The sequence below is a fragment of the Hyaena hyaena genome, unplaced genomic scaffold (assembly GCF_003009895.1).
Source record: "Hyaena hyaena isolate Hyena2069 unplaced genomic scaffold, ASM300989v1 scaffold_299, whole genome shotgun sequence".
Lineage (NCBI taxonomy): Eukaryota > Metazoa > Chordata > Mammalia > Carnivora > Hyaenidae > Hyaena > Hyaena hyaena.
Window position 1 is genome coordinate 1,249,515 of NW_024080930.1, and position 20,151 is coordinate 1,269,665.

Genomic DNA, 20,151 nt, shown 5'->3' on the forward strand with positions numbered 1-20,151 from the left:
TTCTTTCAAGTAAGCTTCATGTCTTTTATAGGAAATTGTTTGAAGTGAGGGACCCTGTCCCCACATCCCAAAAGGTAATTCATCCATAGGGTTTACTGGTTCTAATAATATTAACTCCCAATTTTTAGACATTATCAGTGTGTCAGAACTCTTTTTAGACATTATCTCATTTCTCTTAATAGATGTATCTTCGAGGTATATATTATTTCCATTTTCATGTGAGGAAACTGAAGTTTGAGTTAAAGTAACTTGCTTAAGCCAGTCCTTTTGATTCTGATGCCTACGTCCAGCCCACTTCAGTGAGCTGCCTCCGTGGGTTATCTTCCTCCTTTTCCATGTCTTGTGTTCTCTGGCCCATAGCTAGATGCAAGTCCCTGAGCTGCCAAGTCAACCCTTCACATGAATCTTTAGTCTATGATTTAGTCTACCATAAAATCTGTAGTCTTTAGTATTCCAAAAATATTTGGAACATTATTGTTTAATAAATGTCTTGCTCTGAGATCCTCTCTCTGGCTAGAAAATGATATCCTCAATCCAAGATGTATCTCAGTAGCTAGCTTTGTGTAAATCCAGAGGATCATTTTGTGTAGCTCCAGGGACGGCTCAGTAAATTATAAACAAACCTTAAGACTGGGTTCCAATAACTCATCAAAACTTTGAAATTGAAACCAGTCTTTAGAGTTTTTATCATTTCCTTGTGTTTGTCAAGGCCATTATGTGTCTGGTGGCAGGCACATTATTAACCTTTAGCAGCACAAATGTGCCTCCCGTGTACAGGTATTAGAGAAAATTTGGGTTTAAATTAATTTTTGAAGATTGAATCATTAGTTTAAATGCCATAGGGCTGTCACTATTTAAAAGAATTACGTGGCAGGGCTTACTTAAATTGAAGGATTCTTCTGTACTGTGAAAAATTACCCCCAAATTTGTAAGTGGGTGGTTTAAACAGAATCACTTGACATCTCCGGGACTCAGTTTCCTCAGCTTAAAAAATTAGGTTATTATATGAAATGACACTCTGGGGACTTTCTGGTAATTCTAGACACAGAGCATGTCTTAAGAGAAATAATGTTACCAACATGTATTATTCAAGCAAGATTTAACACAATGTTTATGACTCAAATGCAGATGGATTGAAGAAGAGGCAGTCAACGGTGGGTATGATGTTGAAATTAAAAATATAACCGACGAGCTTGGAGTCCTTGGGATTGCAGGGCCCCATGCAAGAAAGGTTCTTCAAAAACTGACCTCTGCAGATCTTGGTGATGATGTTTTCAAGTTTCTTCAAACCAAGCCTTTAAAGGTTTCAAACATTCCTGTCACTGCTATTAGGATATCTTATACTGGTAAGAATTGGAAAAACAATGCTCTAAAATTTAAGACGAAGTCTTTGAAATTCAAAAGAAGCTACCAGAAATGAACATGTGCACACGCGTGTGCATGTGCGTGCACACATTCACACTGACTTTTGTCAGTATAACTCTGGAGGAAGATTTCTCCTGTCCACCTCTTAGAGTAATTCTGTCTATTCACTCCTAGGCTGGGAGAGTCATTTCCCAGATTTCCAGTTGTTGTTCCAATCTCATAGCTACTTACTACTGGGAAGGGAGGATAAAAACGTTGGAACAGGACAGCTGTGAGAATAGTTGGAAGGGTTGGCAGACTATTCAGGTCAGCTGACTCTATCTAGAAACATCCAAGGTGGTCTCCCACAGCCAGAATCTCTCATAGAGACCATCTTCAACGTGTCAGGCACCTGTCTTAAGGCATTACCACGAAGACTCTTTAAGTGCACTAGGGAATTCTTCATATAGCACCTAATCTTGTGCATCGTAGGCATTTGAAATAGAGACGAATGAATGTTCTTCAGTTCCCCATTGGTGCTTTGGGCTCACTTCCAACTTCCTCTAGACCTCCGTGCTCTTTCACAGAAAGAGTGTTTAGTGCCCAGGCATTCATTCAATTACATGTTACTCATGGTCCGGTGGTGTCCTGGAAAAACAAGTCACCATCGGCCCTCAACATTGGGGAACAAAGGGAACACGTAACATATGAAGGCTACTGCTCTTCTCGGGGCTTCTGCTGTTCACTTTCCCCCTCCTTTCACCTGACCTCGGCAAAATGGTGACCGGAATAAAGCATAAGCAGAATAAAAACTAAATAGATATTTGGGTTGGGTTTCATTTCCTTTGATTTTTGCCCACAGCTCTAATGGTGAATAATATGACCCAGAGGTGAAGAAGATGGGTATGGGGGGCATTAGAGATAGTAGTTTTCCCACAAAAAAGACCATATGAGTAATTGTGAGTTGCCTATATCTTTAAGCCTTGTGATTTGGGAGCAAGGAGTCAGGGGGTGAGATTTCTAAACATTGAACCCTTTATAATGATAAACTAAGCCACACTAATACTTAATTACTTAACATTAGGAAGCTGAGGTCAAGAATCCAGATTAATTCCTATATTAACATCTCCCTGTGTCATGAGAAGAGGTCCTAGTTACCACTCTGTGTGAGAGATAGGATGGGGCATGAATGCATCTGTGATATGGCAAGCTCCTTTGTGGGGTGGGGGGAGGGGGTGGCAGTTGCAGCTTTTTTGTGAACCGGTCTTAAAACTCAACAACGTCTATACTGCATAAGTGGAATCTCCATTTATTAATGTGTTTAAGCTAATGCACGTTAGACCTGTGGTCATTGTTCTTACTGCAGCGTGGTACTTCTGGGTTTGTTTCAGGTGAGCTGGGTTGGGAGCTGTACCACAGACAAGAAGATTCCGTAGCGCTTTATGACGCTGTCATGAACGCAGGCCAGGAGGAAGGAATTGACAATTTTGGAACATACGCCATGAATGCCTTAAGACTGGAGAAAGCTTTCAGAGCCTGGGGGTCAGAGGTTTGAAATGCCAGCATCTTCGTTAAAATTTTGTTTACTCTATCTGATTTTTGTATAAGGGCTAGTTTTAATTGCATTAACGTTGGCTCTGACTATACCAGAAACTATGTGTTATTGGATAACCTTATTTAATTCAGGGAAGATGTTTTTCTCCTCCATTTCCCAGTTGAAAGCTCAGTGGCATTATGACACACTGTTTATCCTGCATATTTCCTCCCGCCTGGCCGACAGCCCTGGACATCCGTCTCTGACTACGTGTGGAGCTGGGCCTGCTCTAGAGGAGACTGCTACCCCACAGTATTTAAGGAGTGCTTTTCAGATTCTTCCTCTTCCTCTGTCATGTTGCCCATCCTCATTTTCTTCTTAAATCATGTACCTTTGGGGGGAAATAGCAAGACACTCAGAAAAGGGTCTTTCTGAGGACCAGAGCTGGTGGTCTAACATCTGTTGGCCCCGCCTGCTTCCACCAGCAATAACAGGAGCTAAGGATTTCAACTAAGGGTCAAGTTACACACCATTTTCATATACATGATTTATTTTACCTTCTCCACTCTCCCTGAAGAAGGTATTATCGGTGAATCTTGGGCAAGGAGTTCGGAGTTGGAGGTTATCTAAATTATCCCAATTCTATATATAATCACACTAAGAAATGGTAAATAACTTGGCCCAGATAACAGAGAAGTGGCCAAACTGTAGTTCACACTGTGTTCTGTTGTATCCCCAATGACAGGCTATTTATGGATCCCTAAATTTTTTTCATATTCCTAGTTGTTTCCTTAGAAGTTGTTTCCTTGAGGGGCACCTGGGTGGCTCGGTCAGTTAAGTGTCTGACTTCAGCTCAGGTCACTATGTGATAACCACAGTTCCTGAGGCTGAGCCCCGCATCATTCTGTGTGCTGACAGCTCAGAGCCTGGGTACTTCAGATTCCGTGTGTCTCTCTCTCTGCCCCTCCCCAACTCACGCTCTGTGTCTCTCAAAAATAAATATTAAAAACTTAAAAAAAGTTGTTTCCTTGAGGTTTGAGGCCTGAGAAGTGGCATAAAGGACAGTAGTATCGGATATACTTCTGAGTGGGGTTTCTTGGGTTTGAATTGATCCTCCATCATATATTAGCTACGTGGAGTTAACCCTCCAGAGCCTCTGTTCAGTTTTCTAAAAATGAAGATAATCTTTATTCTACAAAGTTATTGTCGACCTTAGATAAAGTGCCTACCACGTGATAGAATGGATTTAATTCGGGGGCAAAGTGGGTTTGAAAGCATAGGCGGGGCCCTTGGGACATTTAGACTGTGGGCAGAAACAAGTGGGCTTTGAGGTGGAGAGGCAGCGCCCTGGAGTCACTGAAAGAACAAGGGCTCTGGGGCAATTTACCAGGTTTTATTTTGCTGGGGAGGCGGTCTCCAGGAGGATTCTCAGCCTGCGCCTGGGGCCTTCAAAGAGGCCGCTGCAGGGAGAGAAATAGAGGAAGGCTCTGTCCCCACACTCCTCAAGGAATGAAGCGCAGAAGCAGCCTTTGGGAGTTAGCCATTTCTCCACTCCCCTGGTTTCCTTTTCTCTAGTTTGCTCCCGGGGTTCCCTCCCCTTAACCGCTTTTCTTCCTCTCACGTCCCTCTGATGTCCCTGCAGTGCCAGCACGCCCTCTAGTGGTATTACAGCAATCTTCTGTGCTTTGTTTTATTTTTTCCCTGGAGAAATTCTGAAATTAGAGCAGATAAAAAAATCAGCTTACAGTTGCTCAAGTTGATTAGGAAATATGAGACCACATTTTATAGCATATAAAACAAGTTTACATTACTCATCTAGTTTATATGAGTTCTGTGTTGTCTTTTAAAAAGTTTGGCCACTTTTTATGGAGTTTAGACCAGTTCTCTTGGTGCAAAAGGGGACAATAACAACAAAAAATAAAAATTTTCAACTGCAAGTTGAGTCTCAAATAATGGCTCTAGCTTCAACTTAAAGTATATTGTGGTTATTCAGCCTTATAGAAAAGATTTGAGATGTGATCTCCGGTTTCCTTTTCTCTTTCCTGAACTCTGTCGAAGCCACGTTCCTTCCATCTGCTTTCTCCTCTACTTGTCCTGATTTCTGCCTAATTGCAAGATAAGTAAATTACTTAATAATTTTTCAAGACCTAACTATGTGAAATTATTATATAAAAACACATTTAAATCTTATTTCAGAGAAGAATAGCATGTTATATTATCCCTCTAGTATTTATTATCTGTAAAAGAGCCATGGAAACAAACTTAATTTTAGTGTCTAATATGCTATTCAAATAGTATATGCTGACAGGCTACATTTAAATTTTAGAGTAAAAAATCACTTTGGAGAGGAGTCTGTAATTTTCCTATCAGAATCTATTTTCACAATCCAAAGGTGTTCTCTTCCCTAAAAAAATAGTATATGAAGGTGGTGTTACTGAAATGATTTTCACTCATATAAGATTTAAAATGTGTTTCCAGGGGCACCTAGTTGGCTCATGTGACTCTGGGTCTTGGGATTGTGAGTTCAAGCCCCGTGTTGGGCACAGAGATTACTTGAAAATAAAATCTTTCCGTGCACCTGGGTAGTTCAGTCGGTTAGGTGTTCAACTCTTGATCTCAGCTCAGGTCTTGATCTCAGGGTCGTGAATTAAAGCCCCATGTTGGGCTCCATGCTGGGTGTGCAGCCTACTATAAAAAAAAAAAAAAAGCTTTTTCAAAAACTATGCTTCCCTTTTAGATGAACTGTGATACAAATCCCTTGGAAGCTGGACTGGACTATTTTATAAAGCTAAATAAGGTATGTTTACATTCCAAAGTGTACTTGAACTACACCTTAAAACTATGATACTGTTTCGTCACAGAGCCATGCTTTAAGATTTAACCAAGTGTGATTATAGGACAAATGAGTTGACCATAAATGCTAAGCATTGCTCAGGTGCTTTGTATTAAGATTTATCAAAATTAGGTATCGGTTCAAACAATTGCAATATGTTCATAGATGTAAGATAGAATCCAGTAACTTCAAAGACTAAAGCTAAATTCTGGGATAAAAATTGGTAAGGATAAGATGTCAGGAGACATTCTTGTAAATCCTTGTGATTTGTGAACTCACACATTAGCTAATCACACATACAACTTTAATTGACTCTCCTTGGGTGCTCAGAGCATAAAGCAGCCTTGTCAGCAAATCTGTCCATCTGCTTATTAAGCACTTTTATGTGTAAGTGCAACCTCTAAGTATAAGCAAATGACACATTTCAAATGTTTAGCATCAAAAGCGTATTTACTGAGAAGCCAATACAGGTTTTATAACTCAAATTCACATTCCAAAGAGAACCCCTCCGTTGGTAGTTCTCACCTCAGACAGATAGCATTAGCATCATTTGGGAGCTTGTTAGAAATGCAAATTCTCAGCTCCCACCCCAGATCTGCTAAGTCAGAATCTCTGGGGCTCAGGCCAAGAAACCTGTGTTTCAACAAGCTGCAGAGGAGTCTGATGCATCTAAATTTGAGAAGCAACAGCCTACGTAACTATTGTGCAAAAGCACATAATGAAGCCAATTTCTTACAGCTTCGTTCGTCTCTACAAATTCTACAACTACACATGAAGTGATCCTGTTGTTATGGACTGAATGATTGTGTTTCTCTAAAGTTTATATGTCTTAGTCCTAACCCCCATGGGATGCTATTTGGAGGCGGGGCCTCTGGGGAGTAATCATTGATGGGGGTGGGGTCTCCACGACGGACTTTGTGTTCTTTTGAGAACAGGAAGACACCGGAGCTCACTTTCTGTCCTCCTCGTGAGAACACAGTGAGAAGGCGGCTGCCTGTGAACCAGAAAGGGGACACTCACAGGGGGGCTTTAATAGGCCAGCACCTTGATCTTGGACTTCCCAGCCTCCACGACTGTAAGATATAATTTCCTGTTGTTAAAGCCACCGAGTTTGTGATATTTTGTTACAGCAGCCCAAGCTGACTCAAACACCCACCAGGTAGTGTCTTGGTTACTGTCAAAGAACCTAACAGAGATACAGTCGGTGGTAATATTGAAGAATAGGACAGCAGCTGCTGCTGTGTAGGATACTTGTTAGAATTCCAGAAATAAATTGTCCTGTTTAGGTGCTAATCAGCTAAAGTAAAGGCCAGTTTCCCATTCTATGGAAATATGTGAACATGTGCATATGAATCAGGCTAAGAAAACTTTTTAAGTGCCCCTGCATCAAGTTCCCAAATTCTAAGCTAAGATATTAACATAAACATGTATATTTATAGTATTAGATTTTAGGAAAAAGAACCTCCTTAAGGGTTTTAAAGGGAATATCTTTCTGTGCGTTTTCCCTGTGACTTTTATTTTTATGATGTACCATCTGCCTCCAGACCAGAGAAAGCAGGTGCTTGGAATTTGGGCAGACCCTTACAGCAGATTGCTCCTTCTGATAACAGAAGTCTTCGTTTAGTTGTTTAAAATAAGGATAAAAATGGCCTGACTCTTCAAAGCACTAAAGTTCTGTTATCAGTCACCAGTAACTGACTCTCTTGCTTCACAGTGTTTGGCAATTATTGTTTGGGGATAAGGCATAGATAAATGAGCTCTTCATCCTTAAATTGGGTTTTTGGAGCTCCCTTTATGATTAGAAGCAGGTGTGGATTGCATATTTATTAGTTCCTTTAAATTATTTCAATAACCAAAGCTGAGCTCAGAACTAAGTTGTTTAATAGATGATGATTTGGATTTATGGTACGTTTTTTATCACTTCTGAATTACTGGTTTTCATTCTGGTGTCACAGAGTTAATTTTTAATGATTACATTAGTTGAAGGGCTCTGTAGCACCAGGACCTGGACCTAACCGAGTTAGTCTTTTTCACTTATATTGACTTGGGTGGTTGATGGGTATCAATGTGATGCTCGCTAATCTACAAGACTGCGGAAGAAGTTGGATCAACTTTGTCCGGATCCTATGTGGTGGCTTCACAACAACGTTATCTTTGTTTTGTAGCAGTCTATAATATGAAATTGGCTTCTGAGAAACTATTTAACATCACAAACTAAACAATATCATTTGATACTTCACCTACTATGCCTAAAAATAAAAATGTTACCCAATCTGGTTTCATACTACATTTTAAAGAATATGTAATGCCAGTTCATATTGCTTTGGAAAGTTGACAGTCTGTGAAAACTGAAGCAGCAGTTAAGATAGAGGAGTATTTTTTTATTCCATAAATAGACAAGTAAAAACAAAAATTTTTTAAAAACCCTAGCATGTTACAATTGTTTAAAATCCTTTTCTATATCTTTGAAGCAAGCACGTAGAATTCCCCCCTTGGCCCTTAAGTGTTTACACAACAATTGGATAAGCCATAATATGACAAAAAAATCCTATAGGACATAGGCTGTGTTGGACCTAGGAGGCTCCTAGAGGAGGCTCAGTACTACTTCCTCTTATGACTGAAGAAATGGAAGCAAGACAAGGTGAAGTGACCTCTGACCTCACCACACTGCTCCTCACCTACCACTTTCCCCAATAAGGTCCTATCCCGTCATGGGCTTCTCAGCCTTGAATCATTGCCCAGGAATGTTTTACTGGCAATATATTCTAAAATATGCATGGACTGTGTTTTATTAATCAATGCCTCCCACAGTCGTGTTTTTATTGTCACTGATTTTGTGTTTTATGTTAGTATCAGAATAGCTGATTCAACCATACTAAGAAGGAAAAGGGGTGGCTGAGGAGATGGGCCATCGGGCCTCTTTTGAGAGAATTGTGTTCTTGTCAAAACCAGTGTAAAAGTAGGGAAAACAAAAACGGAGAATTGAAGAAATCTTAGATGGTAAAAGAATGTAGTGTATGGTGCTCGCTTTCCTTGCTTCTGAGAGTTGCTTGAGCTGCAACCTTCCCATGGTGTTGGCTGATGTTGATGAGGTTTTGGGGTGATGATAGGGGGGTGGTCTGGAGCTGACAACCAAGAAAGAATTCTTGAAGACATCTTTGGTGCTAAAAGGTGATTTTTATTAAAGCATGGGGACAGGACCCGTGGGCAGAAAGAGCTGTGCTGAGGTAGTCAAGACTAGCTGCTTTTATACTATGGAGTTGGGGAGGTAAAGTCAAAAGGAAGCCTCCAGAGGGACTTTGATCTGCTAAAGAGGGTTCCTAAGGTAGCTGAGGCCTTGCTATTGTCAAGCTAAGGTTGTTTTCCCTATAGTAAGGCATTAACATTAGGACAGTAAGGGATTCCAGGAGAAATGATATACTCTGTATTTGCTTCAAGTATTTGTCAATGGGTTGCAGGTTATAAGGAAATTTCATTTTATGGGCAATTTCCGTTTTGCCTTTATTCCCCACATCACTATGGAGGGGTGATATTGGGGCTCCCAGAAACAGTATACAAGCTTCTGGAGGTTAGGCTATTGATAGATTGCCTTTTTCTTGTAATTTACTAAGATATTTGTAAATTGGAGACCCATGTTCTGTATGACTGTGATCTCTATCATTTGGCCATTTGTTTTCTTTCTTTTCCTTTCCTTTGTCCTTGGGCAGCCAGGAGTGCCTGAAATTTCACACACATTCTACTTGGCGGCGTGTGTGTGTGTGTGTGTGTGCACATGCGTGCGAGCTTGCACATTGTTCTCAGCCTGCCTCATACTCCCTCATCAAGGTGAAGTAGACACACAGTTGTGCACAGGCTCATTCTCCTTCTGAGTCAACGCTGAGTAAGTACCATTCATTAAATACCTTGCTAGGCCACAAGTCTCGTCGTTAAAGACATAACTCCTGATGGCTCTCCTATTTCATGAAGTTTGAAGCAAACTGAAATTGTAGGAAACATTCTTAATCTGAAAGTATCCCTTGGCTCCAGGAGGGTTGTCTAGCAGTACACAACAGTGCCATCTTGTGGAGAGTGAGCATAGTGCCTGGAAAGGAAGCATTAACCAGAAGTGTAATACACGTAAAAGTAATTAAATCATATACTTCAAAATCTCGACTAAAACCCCTTTACCTGGAAAAAGTTATATCATTGATATTAATGGTATTATAATTTCAAAAGAAGCTACTTTGGGAGAAAATTACTGGTTCTCGTTTTTTTGGTTTTTGTTTTAGTTAAACATAAAATGTACTAGTCAAGAGCAAAAGGAAGATCAGCTGCCTTAGAACGGAATCATTAAGTATTATTGGAATTTTCCTCTGGGAAATACTGAATCTATGTCCATTTAGAGAGACTCTCTGCAAAGATTCAGAAACTGAACTACCAATGTAACATGTTGAAGCAGATTAGAAGAATTTTATGAAGATCCTTCCCACTCCCAATTTCTTCCTTTCCTTCTCTTTTCCTACCATGAGTTTCTAACCAGTAGAAACAGAATAAGGTGGTAATAACCACAAGGAAGATGACAGTGTTGATAGAAAATACAGGGTCTGTCTTGGTGGAAAAATTATTTAAAGCATAATAGTAAGGACAACAACACAAAAACAGAGGCAAAGCACCACCAGGCTTACTACATTCTAAGTAGTCAATAAATGTTAGCATTACTAAAATATCAGAATGGAAATGAATTGTTGACAGACAAGTTAGAAAGGCATTTTTAATGTTAAAGTTGTATTAAGTACCCAACTCTGGGGAAATTTTAGGTAAATGTTAATAGGCATTGAGGCAGAAAATGTTCAGTGACTCTGTCTTGGCTATACATTAGAATCACCTGGAGTATAATTCCTTTAAATTATAAAATGATTAGGGGCGCCTGGGTGGCTCAGTGGGTTAAGTGTCCGACTTCGGCATGGGTCATGATTTCATGGTTTGTGGGTTCAAGTCCCGTGTCGGGCTCTGTGCTGACTGCCAGACCCTGGATCCTGCTTCAGATTCTGTGTCTCCCTCTCTCTCTGACCCTCCCCTGCTCATGCTGTCTCTCTCTCTCCCTCTCAGAAATAAATAAAACATTAATTTTTTTTTAAATTATAAAATGATTCAAAAGAAATTCTGAGGTTCATGCTGCAACCCACATCAATTTAAAAAGAACTTCCAGGGGTAGGGACTTGGGCATCAATTTTGTTTTGTTTTGTTTTAATTCCCCAGGTGATTCCAAAACAGGTAGAGAGTGATAGTGCTAGACCAACACTTTTCAACTGGCTGTATATCACTAACTTGGAGAACTTTTTAAATATTGCCCTATCCTCAGTGGTTCTCAGGTATGGTTCACAGACTAGCAGCATCAGTGTTACCTAGGGATTGGTTAGAAATGCAAGGTGTTGAGTACCATCCCCAAATCAGAAACTCTGGGGAGAAAACCAATAATCTGCTTGAACAAGCCCTCCAGAGGATTCTGATAATCACTCAAGTTTGAGAACACTGATCTACCCCCAAACCAGTCGGATTTGCTCTGGGGGGAGGGTTTTATATGTAATGAAGATTGAGACCCACTCTTTTAGTTCTTTACCTTTATGCCTCTCTGGTCCTGCCAATAAACAGGAGAACAGAAAAACAAGTGGATTAGTAAAAGGAGGGTTCTATGGAATCTGTAGTGAATTGGAAGTAAGTAAATCTGTGACCTACTCTGGCTAGGCTACGGTTAATATATTTTGCCCCAAATTCATTCATTCTCTCTCTCTCTCTTTCTCTCTCTGGATTTGGGCAGTAAGTGAATTTTTTTTTTTTTTTACGTCACCAAATTCTAGCTGTGTGGCCTTGGGAAAGCCATTTAGTTTTATTTTACACCTGAGACTGCTAGTCTATAAAATGACAGCTCCTCATATGTCTAAAATCCTACGAAATACCACCTATCAGAGTAGTTGAGGACGCTGGCACTGTTATCCATATGAGCCACATAACTGTGACATTTTAATTAAGCCATCCTTATTCTCTCACCTGTTTCCATTGCTAAATGATAAAGGAAAAACAAAAGGAAGAGAAGAAGTAAAACCTAGGCTAAGACAGAGTTTATCATTCCTGAAACATTTGTCGGACTTTATTAAGCTAACAGCCATTGAATCGGTCTCCTCCTATGTATCCAATTCCTGTTAGGAAGCAATGCTCTATTTCCACCCTAAAAGCTTAAGTGTGCTGTTTAGTTGCCTGCTTTAAAATGTGGACATCTATGGAAACTCAATACTAGGAATAAGGTGAAGTAATTCCTTAGATTGCTTTTATCATATTTTTATTTTAACAGCTTAACTAAGCATGCAATAAATGGACATACTGAAAATGCACCATTTGCTACTTTTTAAAAAATGTTTATTTACTTTTAGAGAGAGAGTGTGTGAACACATGCCGCCTGAGGCATGGGCGGGCATGGGGGGGGGGGGGGGGGGGGGGGGGTGCACTGGGGAGGGATAGAATCCCAAGCAGGCTCTGCATTGTCAGTGTAGAGCTGGACACAGTGCTCAAACCCACAAACTGTGAGATCATGACCTGAGCTGAAATCAAGAGTCAGACGCTTAACCAACTGAACCACGCAGGCGTCCCACCATTTGCTAAGTTTTAATGCATGTATGCACTTGAGAAACTATGATCACAATTGAGGATTGTAAACCTATTCCTCTTCCCCCAAAATTTGTTCAGGCCTTGGGGCGCCTGGGTGGCTTAGTCGGTTAAGCATCCGACTTTCGCTTAGGTCATGATCTCACGGTTCGTGGGTTCGAGCCCCGCATCGGGCTCTGTGCTGACTGCCAGCTCAGAGCCTGGAGCCTGTTTCAGTCTGTGACTCCCTCTCTCTATGACCCTCCCCTGCTCACGCTGTCTCTCTCTCTCTCCTAGAAATAAATAAAACATTAAAAAAAAAATTTAAAAAAAATTTGTTCAGGCCTCTTAGCAGTTCCTACTTCCAAACCCTCCCTACACCCCCACTTACTCCCCAAGGAATGACCCGTAAGTTTTCTATCTGCTTAAAAACTGTGATTCTGCTGATGAGAAGGTGAAATGAATGATGGTCTACTGTGTCTTGATGGGGTGGTGGGTCAGTTGATTCATCCCCTAGATGAATGAACCCATATATGGTTTTATCAGTTGGACTGTGAGCCCAGCACAGATGTACCTGATATTCACCAAGTGATGGAAGAAAGTTAAGATTTACCTAGATGGTAGGATAGTAATGGCCACATGGTCCAAGAGGGATTCTTATCAGGACTGTGTTTAAATGATGATCCCTGAGCCCCATTTAAAATAAGAGACAATTCCAGAAAGCATTGGGGGACAAGTGCAGAAGACTGTCACCTGGATTTCCATTTCCACTTTGCCACTTACAGGTAACAAGTGACAGCTAACAGGCTGGTCTCTTTGCAACTCTCTGACTCTCTATATCTGTCAACACAAGAACATGATTTTCCCACTAGTGCTGTACCTGGTTTCTAAGGTCAGCTTTCTTGGGACCCATGATGTTACCCCAACTGTTTTATTTATGTCTTTGGAGACTTCAGATATTTAGGTTTAAAGGACTGTGGACAGTTAAATGAAAATGATGACTTCTTTGAATTTTCTGATGGGTTTTGAGTCCAAATAAATGGTATAGGAAAGGTCCCAAACTAGGTTTTTCTAATGTCCTTCCCAGTCTGTGAGAACTCACTACCCTGACTCACCATCTCAGAGCCTTCTTGTCACTACTCCTGGTAAATTCAGATTTAGCTACCTATCTGCGAACTATGCATTAACCTAAGAATCACAACCAAAAATACACTGGCTTAATTTATTTCATTTCCATGTGTTTTGAGGTAATATGAGTGCTTTTAATAGTGCTAATAAGATGAGTAATTTTATTTCACTTAAAACTTTAATTTGATCATCTTTGTGGACGTTATATTTAGTGTATATTACAGATAGGTATTTTCATTGCTCTTACTGCTTTTTAAAATTAATAGGTTAAGAAACATAAGGGAAGGCTATTTGTGAGCTATAGTCTCAGTGCCCCAGAAATTTATGTTTCTCAAAGATATTAATCACTATTTATATAATTACGTTGGCAGTGATTCATTAAATATATTTTGTTCTCAGGTCATCCTGATAGCACCAATTTTAATCACAGCATTTACCCTCAGACATATTTTCTTCTCTCACTTATAATTAATATCTATATAATAGAGTAAAATCTACAATCTTGGAAGAAAAGCCAAGTAAAGGAGAATGAAATGCCATTGCCCTACTTTAAATCTTTCTGTGTCAGGCACAAGGTGAGCTTGGGAGAAGAGAATTCTATCCAGGGGAAGGTTTACCTTTTATCTGTGTTTTAACTATGTGTTCTGTACTTTTAATTAAGTTTTTGTTGTTGTTAGAGTATTTTCTCTTTTTAAAGTTTTTTAAAATGTTTGTTTATTTATTTATTTATTTATTTTGAGAGAGAGAGAGAGCAAGAGAGAGTGAGTGACCATGGGTGTGCTCATGGGGGAGGGGGAGAGAGAGAGAGAGACAGAGAGAGACAGACGAAGAAAATCCCAAGCAGGCTCCATTGCTGTCAGCACAGAGCCTGATGTGGGGCTCAACCCCACAAACTGTGAGGTCGTGACCTGAGCCGAAATCAAGAATCGGATGTTTAACCGACTGAGCCACCAGCTGCCCCATTGTTAGAGTATTTTCATTCATGTCTGAGAACAATATTGCTGACCAGATCAGTTCCTAATTTAAGGATATACAGATACAGATGTCATATTTCATTAATGTTTCAGAGTGTTTTCAAATCCTCCTTGGTAGTAAAAAATTTTTGTAATCCTTTAGAGGATTTGCATAAGATATGTAAATGATAGACTCTAGGGATAGTCACCTTATTTTTTTTTTCATTTTTTAAATTATTTACTTATTTTTGAGAGACAGATAGAGACAGAGCACAAGCAGAGGAGGGGCAGAGAGAGAGGGAGACACAGAATCTGAAGCAGGCTCCAGGCTCTGAGCTGTCAGCACAGAACCTGACTTGGGGCTTGAACCCACGAACCATGAGATCATGACCTGAGCCTGAGTCGGATGCTTAACAGACTGAACCATCCAGGCACAACCTAGTCACTTTTAAAAATGTATGGGCTCTGTGCTGACTGCCAGCTCGGAGCCTGGAGCCTATTTCAGAGACTGTGTCTCCCTCTCTCTCTGACCCTCCCCTGCTCACGCTGTCTCTCTCTCCTAGAAATAAATAAAAATATTAAAAAAATAAAAATGTATGGATAAGATCTAAAGATGAAGATTTGTGTGGCCATGTAACTGAGCCTCAGGAAAGACCCTTCACTTTGTTGGGCCTTTCTCTCCCATAAACAGGGGATAAAATTTTTTATCTCCTAGGAATGTCATGAGGATTAAATGAGGTCATGAGTATTTATCCCTCAGCATCTGGCACATAGCAAGTGCCTAATAAATTGAAAATAGTATTTAATATTTATTTTCACTGAATAATGTCATTCACTGAATCACATTTTCTCTTTTAAGGAAAGTTTTCTGAAGTCCCTTCCCCACTTTTCCTATTTCTTGTGATGAGCTGATACCTTATGTTCCCACTTAGACTTTGGTTAAATTGTGATTTTGGCAAAGGTGGGGTTAGGCCCTCCTTCTAGCACACCTTGTTCCTCCCACCCCCCAGCACATGCCCCAGGAGCTCTTGTCTAGCATCACAAAGGGATCCCTTTTTTTTAATATGGTGAAAAAATTTATATTTAGATTCAGCCAGCTGGACACAGTTTAGATGATCCCAATTTTGTTGGCAACATCCAAAGCATCATAGTCAAAAGCCAGTGGAACATATGCCTTCTTCTCTCCCTTGGGCCTGATCAGGGTATTGATTTTGGCCTTGTTGGTGTCGTAGAGTTTCTTCACAGCCTGTTCGATCTGGTGCTTATTGGCCTTGAATCTACAATGAACACAAGTGTGTTGTTATCTTCTCTTTTCTTTGTGGCTGACTGGTGTCAGAGGGAACTTGATGATCATGTTGTGGTTAAGCTTGGTTTCTTCTGGGAGGGAGCCACTTCTGAAAGCTTTGGTCATGGCCGTCTTTAACGCAGCCCCTCCAAAGGTGAAGCAGATACTGGCATAAGTGGTTCAGGACTGGGCATGTTGTGATGTAGAGGAAAGGAGTCACATCCCCTCAGGGGCCTCCTAGAAACTGCAAGGACGTATCTGTTTATCTCTGAATGCCTCCTGCCCAACACGGTGTCTGAACACAGCAGGGGCATAACAACAGTTAGTAAATAATTGAAAGAAAATTCTCTTAATAGGGACTCAAGAAGACCCAAAACCTTCAAAATCTAAATGAATCTTTAATGGTAAGGATCCAGATTCCATTATAGGAGATGAGGAAATTATAATCTCAAGGCACTCCACAAATCATACAGAATAGCCCATTCGCCTCGGTATTATTGTGAAATGCTTCTTTACACAACGTGTGGGACTTTTTTTTCATTTTATATTGACCGCTACAGACAAGAACTCTAAAAAGTACCCTTTGTTGGAGCACTTGGGTGGCTCAATTGGTTAAACATTTGACTCTTGGTTTTGGCTCAGGTCATGATCTCCTGGTTCATGGGTTTGAGCCCTGCATCGGGCTCCACGCTAACAGACTCTCTTCTTTACTCTGCCCTTCTCCACTCGTTCTCTCTCTCTCTCAAAATAAATAAAGAAACTTTAAAAATAAAAGCAAGAGGGGCACCTGGGTGGCTCAATCCATTAAACATTTGATTTTGGCTCAGGTCATGACCTCATAGCTCGTGTGTTCAAGCCCCACATTGGGCTCTGTGCTGACAGCCTGGAGCCTGCTTCGAATTATGTTTCTCCCTCTCTTTTTCTGCCCCCCCCCCCGCTCTCTTTCTCTCTCTCTCTCTCTCTCAAAAATAAACATTGAAAAATGAATAAAAACAAATGTAAGAACAATTAAAAGCACCCTTGTCACTATTTTTCCATGATAGCAATTTGTCTTTTAAAAAGATTGCAAAAATTTGTTGGTGAAGTTCTTTCTGTATTTAGATAGACATGTTTTAACTATAATGAACTTTGGTTTTGTTACCAGACAGAACCGGTTCCGAACTTAGGTTTGGTTGTTTGCCACTCAACGATCAGTACTGGAGACACAAGTGATGGTAGGAAAAGAAAAGTTGATTTATTCAGGAAGTCAGAAAACTGGGAAGATGGTGAATATCCCAAAGACCACCTTCTCGGTTTTGGCAAAAGCAGAAGGTCTTACAGGGGAAGTTGAGGGACATGGGGAGGGCCAGTGGGCTCCCTGCGTAGAAGTGAATATGCAGGTGGTTAGTTGTCTATGGACATGAGCTCGAACAGATGTGCTAGTATGAGCAGTGGCTGTTTGCAAATGTGGTCAGGCCGTATCTTCTGGGAAAGTCTGGTCCTTCACTCCTCAAGGCCTTGAGTCTGCAGATCTCAAGGGAAGTAGGTTAATTTGGCTACAAACTAAGGGACTTAAGTCAGCAAACAAGGAGTGCATAAGCTTGAAGCCAGCTAACCCCCAAGATGGATTGGAGTGCTGTTACAGTTTGTTAGGACTTTCGTTACCATGAATTTATCCTATATATGAATTCCTATGATTCAGCCTTTTTCTATAGATTGGTTTTTCTCCCACCAGTCTGGTCTTAAATAACATCAGGTCTAGCTGTCTTTGGATTTTTATCTGGCTTCATAATAAAGCTTTATAGTTGGTTCTCACCATCTGGATCACACTGGGGAAGGTAATCGGACTTTCATTTTGCAATTATCTTAACCTTGGCCAATGGAAACTTCCAGTTTCCTGTGAAGGTCAGCGATTTAAAATTGCAATATCTATAGAAATCATACTTCATTGTGGGCTTAGCCTAGAAGGTCTGAACCAGTAAAGGAGTAAACTGAGGGGTGGTCATCAGGCAGAGGGTATGTGGGAACCCCTCCCACTGTTTCACTGAGCGGTTAAGGGGACTCCGTGCACACCATCCTAAATGTTTTGTATAGCCGTACAGAAGCTGTATAAATGTTGGTGGCGGAGGACATTTTTGGCATGAGATCTTATTTCCTTTCTTCTTTGGCCAATGAGGAGATCAAAGTTGTTTGCTTTCTTCTTTCAGAGAATAGTTATTCTGTTTATGGGATCTCTTTGGAGAATTTCCCCCCTTGCATTGTAATCTCTAATTAAATCTCCCTCATAGAGATGTAATTTGTATATCACAGATACCCCCTTTCCCTGGTAAGATAAGAGATGCTTTTGGGTCTCCCTTATGTAGAAGCCTTAATCCATGTCCCTCCCAGGTCATCCTTCACTTCTTCCACTGTCACTGCTTGTGGCCTCGGACTAGCTTCCCAGTCTTATCTAGTGTCTGTGGCATTCTGGGTAGGTAGAATTGTGCCTCCTTTTTTAGCCAAGTGTCTCCACTGAAGAGTCATCACTCACCTGTTTGTTGAGAAGTGTGTGAATGGACTGGAGGTTATCCCTGTAGTGGTGTCACTGTCACTTGCGTTGCATTGGGAGCAACTCTTAGTGTGCCCAGGGGAACATAGTAGGAAGAGGAATGTCATCTGTCATGTGTTGCATAGAAGGAGGAAAAACAAGTTTGAAAAGCATTGTGTTAGACATTTGGATCAAAGAGCTTATTCTTTATCTAATTTTGTAGCCCACACAGGGCCTGGTGTACTCACATGTAGTAGGGCTCAATACATTCCTGAATGAACTGAGTACAACTCAACAGTTGATACAGTTCTTGGACCATTATTCTGAGAAGGAAAAATAGGTACACCATTTTGGGGTTGTTCTGACATCACACATCAAAAACATAAATTTCCTTTTTGGAAGAGTCTTACTGAAGGTGGAAACTGAGTAGTTCTTTGCTCACCACCAGCCAGTACTGCTGTCCAGAACCATTAGATACAAGGGTCGCTTTCATAATCCACCATCGCAATATCATGCCTTAGGTTTTTCCGCCTAGGCGGTTCTGGTAAAATTGTTATCACAAGTTATTGCCCTTAAGTCTAACCTATTCTGAAGGAAAAGGTGGCTGATACTGTCATTTGAGGACTAAGAAATATTTGTCTAGACGTTTGATCCAATCTGTATTTTTATTTGATGTGTAATTGGCGAGAAAATCGCAAAGACAAATTTAAATGCTTGCATCTCTAACCTTGTCACAGTGTCTGAGCACTCATTCATCATCATTATCTTGGATTCCTGCAGCCAGCAGACTTCATAGGAAAGCAAGCACTGAAACAGATTAAAGCCAAGGGGCTGAAACGGAGACTGGTCTGCCTCACCTTGGCAACGGACGATGTTGATCCGGAGGGAAATGAAAGCATCTGGTATGATGGCAAGGTGAGTGCTGAGGACCTTGTGGCCAGGGGCCACTGCAGCTGTTCTGTACCAGAAACTTTCCTTGTCCCTATTTCCATTTAGAGTTTTGTTTTTTGGTTTTTGTTCGATATTTACCTATCATTTGGGAGGGTCACACACTTTGATCTCTGAGCTAACATTCAAGAAGCGGAAATCAGTTAACTCAAAGGAAAATGAAATGCTACTCGTTTCAAAAAACATAAAATTCTCTAGACTTTGATGAAAGAAAATAAAACCAAGGGCTTAAAATACAATGGACAATGAAGCAGGTACGATTTATGAGGTGAAATGATCCACTTGCTCACCACGCCCATATCTGTGAATGCAAGAGATGGATTTTATAAAGAAACTGGCATGGTGGCCTTTGAGGAAGAGATAATTCTAACCGGAGCACACCAGCAGAAAGAAAATTCCAAATGAAAATATCCATGACAACAGAGAGTAGAGCCTTAGAAAGTAAAGTGAACGGTAGAAACCGTTTAGTTCTTCCAAAAGAGTCAATGTGCCTTCTTCCCATTTGGGCATGTTAGGTTTTATTCTATCAGTATCCAGTAAAACCAGATAACTTAGCAATAGAACTTCATTTCCTTGACTTTTTACAACTCTTTGTAAAACCCGGTTCGGTGTCAGATGTTGCTGTGTTCTGACTGGTGTCAGCAGGCAGATGTGGGACTCTGCTTAGACTCCAAGGTGAGCACAGGGCCTTCACACTTCATCCAAACTGATGTTCCATATTGAACAAGGTCTGCTTGGTCCATATTCAAAGACTCGGAGATTTGGTGCCTGGGTTTTTTCTCATGCACTGCAGTCTACTTGATACTTGTTTCCATTTCCTTCTTCTCTTCAGTGACAAAAAGAGCCCTGGAGGTGGGGAAAGCCAGTGGCATAATTTCTCAGCCTTTGGGATCACCAAAGAAATGGCCATTTGAGCTGAGGCATGGGTACGTTTGACATAGAATAACATCTGCAGCGTTTCTACTGTGTGCTGGATATTTTTTACGTACTACTCTAATTTTA

At 40.7% G+C, this 20,151-nt stretch overlaps 1 protein-coding gene across 5 annotated transcripts in view; it reads left to right on the plus strand.

The window, feature by feature from the left end:
• The window catches only part of DMGDH (dimethylglycine dehydrogenase), a 67,664-nt gene that overhangs the window by 42,032 nt on the left and 5,481 nt on the right, over window positions 1-20,151 (plus strand). For 3 of the 5 annotated variants that reach the window (XM_039247449.1, XM_039247451.1, XM_039247454.1), the window contains 4 exons: window positions 1,129-1,346; window positions 2,736-2,893; window positions 5,616-5,675; window positions 18,982-19,116. In XM_039247449.1, the coding sequence (XP_039103380.1) occupies window positions 1,129-1,346; window positions 2,736-2,893; window positions 5,616-5,675; window positions 18,982-19,116 (571 nt within the window). Of the gene's footprint in view, window positions 1-1,128; window positions 1,347-2,735; window positions 2,894-5,615; window positions 5,676-9,418; window positions 9,592-18,981; window positions 19,117-20,151 lie in introns of those variants that run through there. The other 2 variants (XM_039247453.1, XM_039247450.1) reach the window with 2 other exon arrangements.